Source organism: Astyanax mexicanus, chromosome 1 (genome assembly GCF_023375975.1).
Source record: "Astyanax mexicanus isolate ESR-SI-001 chromosome 1, AstMex3_surface, whole genome shotgun sequence".
NCBI lineage: Eukaryota > Metazoa > Chordata > Actinopteri > Characiformes > Acestrorhamphidae > Astyanax > Astyanax mexicanus.
This window is the reverse complement of record NC_064408.1, coordinates 117,180,401-117,192,693: the sequence shown is the minus strand read 5'-3', so window position 1 is coordinate 117,192,693 and position 12,293 is coordinate 117,180,401. Positions and strand designations below refer to the sequence as shown.

Below are 12,293 nucleotides of genomic sequence, written 5' to 3'. Positions count from 1 at the left end.
AAACGCTCACACAATGTACTACTCTGTTGTCTTTGTTTCGAGCTACATGTTGTGGATTTTAATGCATTTTTAATGACAAAACCTCGAGTCATCCTGAACCTGGACAGCAGCTCTGACTTCAAACTCACCTCTCTCTCTATCCTTCTACAGTCTTTCTCTCCTCTATCTATCTATATATCTATCTATCTATCTATCTATCTGTCTGTCTGTCTGTCTGTCTGTCGATAACTCTGCCTGTTTGTATATCCATCCATCAACTTGTCATTCTTCTGTCTGTCCATCTATTGGGTAATAATTCTGTCTGTCTGTCTCTTTCACTCTGCCTGTCTATCTGTCCATCTATTGTCATGTCTTTTCTGTCTGTCCGTCCAATGATCTTTTTGCCATTTTGTTGTCCATGCACCTGACTGTCTGTCTATAGATAGATAGATAGATAGATAGATAGATAGATAGATAGATAGATAGATAGATAGATAGATAGACATGCCAATGAATGGACAGACAAACAGGCAGAGTGAAACAGACAAACGCCCAAAAAGACAAAAGTGAAAGACAGACAAACGCCCATCAACATTTCATTCTTCTGTCCATCCATCTGTCTGTATATCTATCTATCCCTATCACTCTGTCTGTCTGTCCATCCATTGGGTAATCATTCTTCTGTCTGTCTGCCTGTCTTTTTCACTCTGCCTGTTTATTTGTCCATTTATTTTCATGTCTATCTATCTATCTATCTATCTATCTATCTATCTATCTATCTATCTATCTATCTATCTATCTATCTATCTATCTATCTATCTATCTATCTATCTAACTCTGCCTGTCTGTCCATCTATCAGGATGTCATTCTTCTGTCTGTTCGTCCTATGATCTATTTGCCATCTTTCTGTCTATACACCTGCCTGTCTGTCTATCCATTCATGGGCATGTCATCCTATCTGTCTTTATGTCTGTCTGTCCTTTGGTTGTACTGCCTGTCTATCAATATATCCTTCTGTCTGTCCCCTTGTATGTGTGTCTGTCTGTCTATCTGTCCTTCATTTTGTCCTTCCGCCTTTACACTTATCTGTTTTTTTGACTGTCTGTCTATCTGTGTGTCCATTATTATATCTATTTGTCTGTGTTAGATACTACATTGCCTTCCTTCTTTTCATTTACCCTTATCTTCTCTTTGTCCCCCCTTTTTCCCCCTGTTTTTCCCCATGTCCCTCAGCTCCGTGTGGGGGTCACTTCACGGCTCCGGTGGGTGTGATCCTGTCCCCCGGGTGGCCGGGCTACTATAAGGACTCTCTGAGCTGTGAGTGGGTGATCGAGGCCGAGCCTGGACGCTCCATCAAGATCAGTTTTGACAGGTGGGTCTGAGCGCAGCTGCAGCCTGGGCTACACCGCGGCCGCGTGCTCGTCTGGAGGTGTCGGATGCTGGCTGGATATCAGGGTCAGCACTGAGAGCAAATTGAGACTGATTCATTATTTACAGCCGGACGTGTCGGCCTCGGAGAGGAGCAGGCCTGCGAGGTCTCTACACACTTCCAGAAGCTTCCAGAATCACCAACCTCTGTCCATCTGGAGACTCTCCAAACTCAATAGATTGATGAAGACTGGAGGCTGGTCATATTTAACAATCAAACTCAAATTCATTTTTAACAAGCTCCACTGAAAACTGTCAGTGTTCAGTCATGCTCTTAATTCTCATTGGTTGTTGATTGATTTATTCATTGAGTATTCAATACTGCTGCACTACGCCCAGAGTCAGATCGATCACTCCCAAAAGATCTGCAGAATAGAGCAAAACTGAACTTCATTCCAACTAACAATCAGAGTAAAGTCTAAAGACAAAGAATGACCAAGAATCAATGATAGAAAAGTGCACTAAAATGTAGACAATTTTGAGAAAAAGTAGGGTTTAAACATTAAAACTATGGTGCTAACATTAGCTGAATGAAGCCAAAAATTGTGACATGAATATAAAAAATTTGGGCTAAATCTGTGCAAAAGTTGAGATTCCATCTGGGTTGAAATCTGGGCTAAAACGGGCAACAACTGGTAAAAAATAAGAAAATAAGGGTTGGAGTGGACAAGAAATATGAGTTAAATTGGAGTTGAAATCCAGAAAAAAACATCAAGGCTGAATCTGGGCTAAAAGCAGAGCAAATGTACAACCAAAATCAGAAGTTAATTGGGGTTAAAATATAGGGCAGCATTATGGTTACACCGGTGTTAAATCAGTGATAAACTCCAGGCAACAATCAGGATTATTTTATAGCATGAACTGTGGGCACAATTTGGTATAAATCTTGACAAAAACCTAGGCTATATCTGAGCAATATGTAGGTATGAATATTGGAAAATTTAGACTATATCTAAGCGGAAATTAGGCATGAATCTTTGCTAAAAGTACACAAAGTTAAGTATAAATCTTGGCAAAATCTAGAATAATCGAAACGAAAATTAGGCATATGTCTTGGCTAAAAGTACACAAAATTAGGTATAAATCTTGGAAAATCTAGACTAAATCTAAGTGGAAATTAGGCATGAATCTTGGCTAAAAGTACACAAAATTAAGTATAAAATTAGGCAAAATTTAGACTATATCTAAGCGGAAATTAGACATGAATCTTGGCTAAAAGTTCGCAAAATTAGGTATAAATCTTGGAAAATTTAGACTATATCTAAGCGGAAATTAGGCATAAATCTTGGCTAAAAGTACACGAAATTAAGTATAAATTTGGGCAAAATCTAGACTATATCTTTTGACATGCTCTCATTTACTGCTTCTACTGAAATCAACAGTATTAAAAAGTTTAGAGTTTATCCTGCTTTCTGCTATCTACAGACTAGGGTCACTTCAATAGATTTTGGAGCATTGCTGTAAGGATTTGATTGCATTCAGCCACAATAGCATGAGTGAGATCAGAATGTTGGATTATGATCACCACTCCACCACCTCATCCCCAACTCATCACAATCTAATAAAATAAAATATCAAAACTGCACAAAATAAATTAAGGCCACAAAATTAGATATTTCACTTCTCTGCATATATCTTTAGTAAAAAAAATAAAGAATAACATTATTTGTCTCTTTTTCCCCCAAGATAAAATATGAGAACAAAATCAGATGAGCATTAATCATTTTTATTTTTTATTTATTTGTTTTTTATTTTTTTATTTTTTTATTTTTCCCATTTTTCCTCCCAACTTTGGCTATCCAATTGACCCACCTCTTTGTGGGTCCCCATCACCAGTGGCGCCTGTGACCCTAGGAGGATGTGGACGAGCACATGCCTCCTCCGATACGTGTGAAGTCAGTCACCCCTTTTTTTCGAGCTGCTGCCGATGCATCATTGCCTGAGCGGCTATCACTTTTGGAGGAAAGCACAGCGGCTAGGTTCTGATACATCCGCTTACAGATGCCTCTTGTCGACCGGCGCCACCTTTGAGTATGATGGGGAGAGAGCGCCATCTACCCACCTGGAGGGAGCAAGGCCAATTGTGCTCCCTCTGAGTGCCAAAATACATGAACGGGATTCGAACCTACAACCTTCCGTTCATAGTGGCAGCGCATTACACCAAATTATTTTATTTATTTATTTTTTGTGTGTGACCTGCCCTGAACCTGTCCTCAACCCACTTTTGGGTCCCGACCCACCAGTTAAGAATCGCAGCTCTAGGCCACACCTGGCATTAACCCTGTGAACTCTAGGCTGTTTTGGTGTGTTTTAGTCAGTTCCTCTTTCAGGTCTTATAACACAGTAATTATATCAGACAGACACAGAATTGTTATATTTTCCTGGAACTGATCATGTTTTGATCAAAATTTTACCAAGCGCCTGCTTTTTTTTTTTTTTTTTTACTTATTTTTGAATGTATAGACTTTAAATATATTCACACCTAAGATATCTTTTTAAAAATGGTTAGACTAGAGTGTTTATGAGTTGAAAGCATACGAATATTGATTATAGTTCATTACATGGTTTATTAATTATTACTTTAATAAAATACATGGAGAAACAGCATCAGGCAGATTTTTTTATTTATCTTGATAATCAATAATCACACCTCTAGGATACATGTAGATACTAAACACCTGACACTCAGAGCAGCCTATGCCTTTCAGTATTTTAATCAGGACACACAAAGAAAACTAGATACAAAAATGTAAACTTTTTAATCTAAATAAATAAAAATAACTACAAAAATGTGCAAGTAAAATAAAAACTATATAAAGTAGTGCGCACACCATACCTAGCTTTAGTTTGAGTAAAGCAGGTAGTTTCACACTTTTTCTGTGGACACTTTTGAGTCTTTATTTACTGATATTATTTGGTTTGAAACATCATATAAATATGTCTGAAGCACTAAAGGTAAATAATATCGGTTGGGGAAGGAGATCTCACTTTTTTAGGTGTTTTTCTCAATGGGTTTCTTGTAGATTTAGCTTTACCGCACTGGGATGTCATCAGTATTGTTAGAAAGAGTAAGTTCTGAGCTTTTTAATCATATATGGATTATGTTTATGTGTGAAGGGATTCTTGAGTAATTAAGATGAGAACACAAGATGCGATTTTTTGGACGGAAAATCCGTCCTTCTATTTAGGGACTAAATCAGCTGTGTGTGTGTGTGTGTGTGTGTTTGTGTGCGTTTGCACATCTGTGTCAGCAATACGTGTGATTTAAATTAGCTGTTAGTGTTTTGGGGAGCTGTCAGTAGACGGTGATGTGTGATGGATGGATGTGAGTAGATGTGAGGCAGAAGAAGAAGAAGATAAATGATTAGAAGGTGTCTGCTTTAGTGGAGGGTTATTGCAGTTTGTGTGTGTGTGGCAGTGTGTGTGTGTGTGTGTGTACGCAGAAGGGTATTAATCCATATCAGAGCTACAGTTGGTTGGCTTTATTACATTAGCATAGCGATGCATCCTGTGGGTGTAGCGCTGAAATTGCATGAGATCTTTGGGTGTGATGTAGAGGGCTTTGGGGAGAGAACTGACGGACTAATGCGAAGTGTCTGATTGGGCAGGAGGGGCTGTTTTGAGGCGTCTATTAAAGCAGGACTTGGCAACCACACACACAGGCACACACACACACACACCCTGACGTCATGGCTTTAATTCCCCATCCATCGGGGGACTACAGGTGGTGTGTGTTTATCTAGCACATTAAGGAAGGCATTGATCTCATCAGTAAACAGTGTGAATACTTGCTGTGTGTTTTATTGATGTCTTTATATCAGTCACGGATTACTGACCATGTGTGTGTGACCATGTGTGTGTGTGTCTGTAGGGCTGTACGGCTGCATCTGTTAGGCATGATGTGATCCAGATTTGGAGCTGCTGTAATTGGTGTTTTTATTTATAATAAAACAATAATAGGGTTTGCATGGAAATTAGCATTTTTGGCTGAAGCTAAAACCAGAAAAAAACTCATTTTTAATTTTTTTTGCAAGTTTTTATACAGTACAGGCCAAACGATTGGACACAACTTCTCTTCTTCAATGCGTTTTCTTTATATTCACAACTATTTACATTGTAGATTCTCATTGAAGGCATCAAAACTATGAATGAGTTTTATATAATCAACAAAAAAACATGTTTTATATTCTAGTTTCTTCAAAATAGCCACCCTTTGCTCTGATTACTGCTTTGCACACTCTTGGCATCATTCTCTCAATGAGCTTCAAGAGGTGGCCACCTGAAATGATGACTGTTGTCCAACAGTTCTGAAGGAAGGAGTTCCCAGAGGTGTTTATTAGCACTTGTTACTCCTTTGTCTTCTTCACTCTGTGCTCCAGCTCACCCCAAACCATCTGGATTGGGTTCAGGTCCGGTGACTGTGGAGGTTCAGCTCATTTTTTATATTAAGTACATAAAACTCCACATGTGTTCATTCATAGTTCTGATGCTTCAGTGAGAATCTACAATGTAAATAGTCATGAAAATAAAGAAAACGCATTGAAAAAGAGAAAGTGTGTCCAAACTTTTGGCCTGTACTGTACGTTGAACCACGTTTTCTCCATTTTATTAATTAAGTAGCCTAAATGTATTTTTTCTATGCTTTTCGTCCACATAATTTGAACGAATTATGGTTCATTAACCATACCGGTACCACTTTAAAATAAGACTACCTTTATAAAGGGTTCATAAATGGTTTACAACTAGTTTATTAACGGTTACTAATTAGGTTGTAAATGCCTTAAAATGATTAATAATCAGTTATAACACACACGTAGAAAGGGCAACAATGACCTGTTGTTTGTCAAATAGTGAACCCACAGCCATCTATATTGTTGCCCTTTCTATGTATGTGTTATATTTGATTATTAATGATTTTAAGGCATTTACAACCTAAATAGTAACCATTAATAAACTAATTGTAAACCATTTATAAACCCTTTATAAGGGTAGTCTTATTTTAAAGTGGTACCACCATACCTTGTTTTAATTTAACAATAACAATTTTGAAGATGTTATAATGATATAACAATACTAATACAAATCTAAAATCTAATCTTTCTTCAGTAGACTACACACTAAACTGTACATACACAAGTATTGAGAAAGTTTCTACTTATTAAATCTTTCTTATGATATAAAGGACGCTTCTATTCTTCCTGTACCTGTATCTCTGAAATTCATTTCAGATTCCTGTGTGTCATCACTGCGAACACACCATCCTCGCTGTGAAATATGGTGGTGGCAGCATCATGCTCTGGGGATGCTTCTCTTCAGCAGGGACAGGGAAGTTAGTCAGAGTTGATGGGAAGATGTATGGAGATAAATACATGAAAATCTTGATAGAAAACATGGTGGAGTCTGCAAAAGACTTGAGACTTGGGCAGAGGTTCACCTTCCAGCAGGACAATGACCCTAAACATAAAGCCAGGGCCAAACCTAAACCCAATCGAGAAACCCAATCATGTTTTTTTACATTAAATTCCAATGAAATATATTTTTGTGTGGTTGTAACGTGACAAAAATATGGAAAAGTTCAAGGGATATAAATACATTTGCAAGCCACTGTAAGTATCAGTGTTTAATTGAGTGGAGGAGAGTACAGGGGTTGCACAATGAAACTGAAACACCTGGTTTTAGAGCACAATAATTTATTGTGGTGACGGACAGTTCTGGTGGAAACAGGATAGTTGAGGTGCACATTGAATTCTGATGTGATTTGATCAGCCGTGGTTTTATATTTTTTTGGATACAATCCGTGTTAGCACCCGAACATCCCTTTCAGACAGCTTCCTCTTACAGCGTCCACAGTTAATCCTGTTGGATGTGGTCAGTCCTTCTTGGTGGTATGCTGACGTTACCCTGGATACCGTGGCTCTTGATACATCACAAAGACTTGCTGTCTTGGTCACAGATGCTCCAGCAAGACGTGCACCAACAATTTGTCCTCTTTTGAACTCTGGTATGTCACCCATAATGTTGTGTGCATTGCAATATTTTGAGCAGAACTGTGCTCTTACCCTGCTAATTGAACCTTCACACTCTGCTCTTACTGGTGCAATGTGCAATTAATGAAGATTGGCCACCAGGCTGCTCCAATTTAGCCATGAAACCTCCCACACTAAAATGACAGGAGTTTCAGTTTCATTGTCCGACCCCTGTAAGTGTTTAAAAACTCCAGCAGCACTGCTGTATCTAACAGTATTCTGTTATGACTGCGTATATTAATGAATGAATGTGTTGTTATTATAATCTTCAGAGTTCTTGCTGTTTAATAAAGGCAGTCAGACACTGGAGGCTGTTTAGCAGTGATGTTGTTCAGGATGTTGTTTGGGAAACTCACAGCCCCTCATGTCTTATTGCTTCACCAGGTTCCAGACGGAGCTTAATTACGACTTCCTGGAGATCCATGACGGGCCCAACCTGCTCTCGCCCCTCATCACCTCCCTGAACGGCACACAGGTGCCCCAGTTCCTCTTTAGCAGTGGAAGCTACCTGTACCTGCTGTTCACCACAGACAGCAGCCGCTCCAACAGCGGCTTCAAGCTCTTCTATGAAAGTGAGTTTTATCCCAGTTTTATCTCAGTTTTATTCACTCCGCTGTGTGTTTAGCGGTGTGTGATTTGGGATATAGCCTCATTTTGAGCATCGATCCCTTATGCTACATTACATTTTTAATATAATATTTGCTAAAGAATTTGGAGTTTACCACAAAAGGTTTGAGATATTTACTTATTTTCTTTTTTTTCGTTTTTAAATTCATATTATGTCTAGTTGTGGTCTGCTTTTTTTTTTTTTGTGAAAGTGCCCTTGTGTTTCTGTTTAGCCCTGCTTTAGATCACTGAGTTAGTGGTTTCTTGGCTCTTGCCCATGAATATGCATACTTGCTCATGAATATTCATGCTATGTAAAGTTGAATCAATTAATCAATCAGTCAACCTTATTTTGACTTGGACGTACATTGAGGGCAACCCTCATTTTCAATGTAGCCGAGCATTTACAGAAACAGGGATTGACATGACAAAGAAAATAATAGGTAATTTAATTATTTTAAAATATATAATATAATATAATATATAATAATATAATATATAATAAAAAAATAATAATAATAAAGCTTGGTTTAATTGATGAGAAATTAAGATTGAAAGAAGATACGATTAATACGACAAAATATAGTTAAAATCTAAAAGCTAAAACTAACGTTCACATAATACAAGTGCAACAACCATGTCAATTATTTAAAGTGCATGTTTATGTTGGTTTAATGATGGTTCAAACCTGTTTTTCTCAGTTTGCCTGAAAGCAAATCCATTCCCTATTAAAACAACTTAAAATAAATGACTAACTCAAATAATATTTTTACCTAATTTCAGAAGTTCTATGACATCACTTTAAATCACTTCTCTTGGAGTTTTTCTGTCAGTCAGTGTCACACTCTTCCCATTGGTTCCCGTCACCACTATTACACATAAAGGGCGTGACCTCCTCTCTCACCATCATTGTGAAGTTGTTTCCCTCAGGGTACCTTCTCTTAGATACTGAGATAAGTTTTATATAGTGGCTAAATGCTTGTATACAATTTTACAGGCTGTAAGAGCAAGTTACTGTTTTCTTTATTGCTGAGTGAAGCAGTGTTCACTGGTGTGTTACTGCACTGATTTACTGTCTTTCTGTGGCCAATAAAGGAAAAAAAAGGCTGATTAGAATCTTTGAATGTTTTTTCAGCGTTTTTTTATGTTTTTTTCAATTGTTACTTAGTGTTAAAATATTTACTAATTTTGAGTTATTCTAACATTATTTAACAGGTTTATACTTGTGACTATAGGAAATATTAAAATAAATTATGCAAAGGAAACTATGGAAAGTTTATAAAATGAGTTTAAATTATTAAATTATTTTATTCAAAGGTAAAACTTTACATGGCTGTAATAGAAAATAATTGTTTTTTTTTCAGAATTAAAAAAAGTGTAAAAAATGTGTAAAACAGGGTATTTGTTATAAATGATCATTTTTCTTTGTTTTAAATCATTTTTGGTACTTGGGTTAAACAATATATTGATTGATTTTAAATCAAAATGTTAGTTTTTTTTAGTTTAGTTCATTTTTTTTAGGTTGGTCCAAATTATCCATTTTTTTTTTCATTGTAGATCAGCACCGATCAGCATCTACACATTATTGAACAAACCATCATTGTATTATTGTGATTATACCACAGTTCTATTATCACTGTTTATTGAAAGATTTTAAGTTAAAGAGGACGAGAAAATACAATCTGTTTGTTTATAAGATAAACATTCTGGCAGTTAAAATAGTTCTATTGCTGCTCTGTTTGTAACTGCGCTGTTTGGCTGGTAAGCTCTGCATTGTTGCTAGGTTACCTTTATGTGGCGGAGTAATACATATAGAGCTTCGGTTACAGTGCATTACTGGCTGATAGTGGCACTCATAGAACACTTCTGAGCCAATTACATCGCGGGGTCGGAACTAACTGCGGTATAATATTGTATACAGTACTCAGCCTGCGGTGCCAATATAGCACCTTATAGCACGAACCTTTAGTATATTATTTCTTAATTTTATTCAACCAAACACAGGGGAATCATGTCTACAAATAGAAGTTGGATAGTACTGTGTGTACAACTGATTTAACATGTGGTGACTTTCTATTTAATCTCTCTCTCTCTCTCTCTCTCTCTCTCTCTTTTTTCTCTGCCCCCAGGTGTGACTCTAGACACTCACTCATGTCTGGACCCTGGTGTGCCGGTGAATGGGCAGCGTTTCGGTCAGGATCTGACCATTGGCTCTGTAGTCAGTTTCAGCTGTGATCCAGGGTACAGGCTGAGTCACGAAGAGCAGCTGGTGTGCGAGAAGAACCACTGGTGGAGCCACCCTCTGCCCACATGCGACGGTAGGCTGCCATTATTACGCCCGTCACCTCAATTAGGCCTTCCAGTTCAGCCAATTATATGCCTTAATTAAAACGTCTCTCTGCACCCCCTCCCGCCGCTCGGGTTTGGCCAGAGTAGCGAGGTCTCTATTTTTATCGCCCGGCTCCAAAACCATTTCCATCTCGAACAGCTAGAAAAAGTTTATTTTATTGTATTCAGACTTTGAGCAGAAATGGTGTATTTCTGCTGCTGCTAAAAACCCACCCCCACCCCCACTTTGCAGCAGCTCTATGGGTAACTCTTATACTTAAATAAAACCTCATTTAATGAATAATAAAATATGTCCAGCTGAATTCTCACTGACCCCACCTGTAAGCAAGTAAGCAGGAGAGTTAATATGCAAGACGTTCATATTAATCTCAGTTGTTTCTAAAGTTGCATTCCATTAGAACATCCTTGCATTGCTAACAGTGCTAAAAATGATATATCTTGCTTGAATGACCTGTAAAACAAATTGGAATGCCAATTACTTTACATAGCTTCAGTTGTTTCCTAGCTTCAGTTCTTACCAATCTACAAAATAGTTTTGTATTAAGCTTCATTTCTTACTTAGCTTTGGTCCTTACTTAGCTTCAATTGTTATTAAACTTCATCTGTTAATTAGCATTAGTTGTTTTTAGCTTCAGTTGTTATTAAGCTTCAGTTGATATTTAGCATTAGTTCTTACTTTGTGTCTTTTGTAACTTAGCTTTAGTTATAACTTAGCATTAGTTCTTACCTAGCCTTTGTTGTAACTTAGCTTCAGTTGCTATTAAGCTTCAGTTGTTATTAAGCTTCAGCTGTTACTTAGCTTCGGTTGTTACTTAGCCCTTGGTTGTTGCATAGATTTAGCAATTTCTTACTTAACAGCTTAAGCTGTTATTAAGCTTTAGCTGTTACTTAGCATTAGTTCCTAGCTTCAGCTGTTGCTGAACATTGGTTCTTACTTAGCTTTATCTACTATTTAGCATTAGTTCTTTCTTAGCTTCAATTGTAACTTAGCATTAGTTCTTACTAAGCTTCAGCTGTTACTTAGCTTTAGTACTTATTTAGCTTCAGTTGTAACTTAGCATTAGTTCTTACTTAGCTTCAGTTATAACTTCTGTTTTTAGTAACCCCTTAATTGTTGTAAACTTGGCTTGTTACTTGTTACTTGTTACTTGTTACTTAGTTTCTCTATAAAACGCTGGTAAATGCTTGTTGGACCAGCCATAGTTGTTTGGAAATTAGCATAAAATTAAAGGAATGTTTATCTGGAAAGCCAGCTAAGTCATCTCAGGTGAGATTGTAATTTTCTGCTTCATCATATATAACTTCTGAGGTAAATGGAGCACAGCATTAGCATCCATTGTTGCTTAGCGTAAGTAGTAAGTGCTAACCTATTCAATAAGCAGTTCGAGCCTCGCTTGCCTTTTTTTTGTTAATAAATCACTGTAATGATCCACCATCGCCTACTCATAATAATAAACAGCTCACCAGCAGTTTCGTTATCATGGGTTTAAAAACGTGGCCTGCTGAAACAGAGCGCTCTGCGTGAGTTCTGCTCCAGCTACAGGCTCCTCAAAGAGCTGGCGCCGCCGTTAACCTGGCAACACCAGCCCCTTCCCCAAGCCGCCTGTATTGTGGGTTCTGCGGTATTGGGCTTATTCAGTTTTAATGACTTTGTGTAATTATGTATGAATAAGATATGTGAAGTAATATGTTGGAGATGATGTAATGGGGGTGAGGGCGGGGGGTGAAGGGGCAAAAAAAGAGAGAGAGAAAGAGAGAGAGAGAGAACGGACAGATGCAGAACGACTGAGCCTCGGGGCCTCGGAGTCCGCTACTACTGCTGGATCACCGCATGGAGCTTTATGGTGTTGTTGTTGCTGTTTTATTGTTATTCGTGTGGGAAGTTGTGTGTGTGTGTGTTGGTG

The 12,293-nt window shown here is 37.7% G+C and overlaps 1 protein-coding gene across 2 annotated transcripts in view; it reads left to right on the top strand.

The window, feature by feature from the left end:
• Nucleotides 1–12,293, top strand: part of csmd3a (CUB and Sushi multiple domains 3a) — a 777,572-nt gene that overhangs the window by 336,272 nt on the left and 429,007 nt on the right. For both annotated transcript variants that reach the window (XM_049467549.1, XM_049467548.1), the window contains exons 16-18: nt 1,214–1,352; nt 7,819–8,006; nt 10,170–10,358. In XM_049467549.1, the coding sequence (XP_049323506.1) occupies nt 1,214–1,352; nt 7,819–8,006; nt 10,170–10,358 (516 nt within the window). The remainder of the gene's footprint in view (nt 1–1,213; nt 1,353–7,818; nt 8,007–10,169; nt 10,359–12,293) is intronic.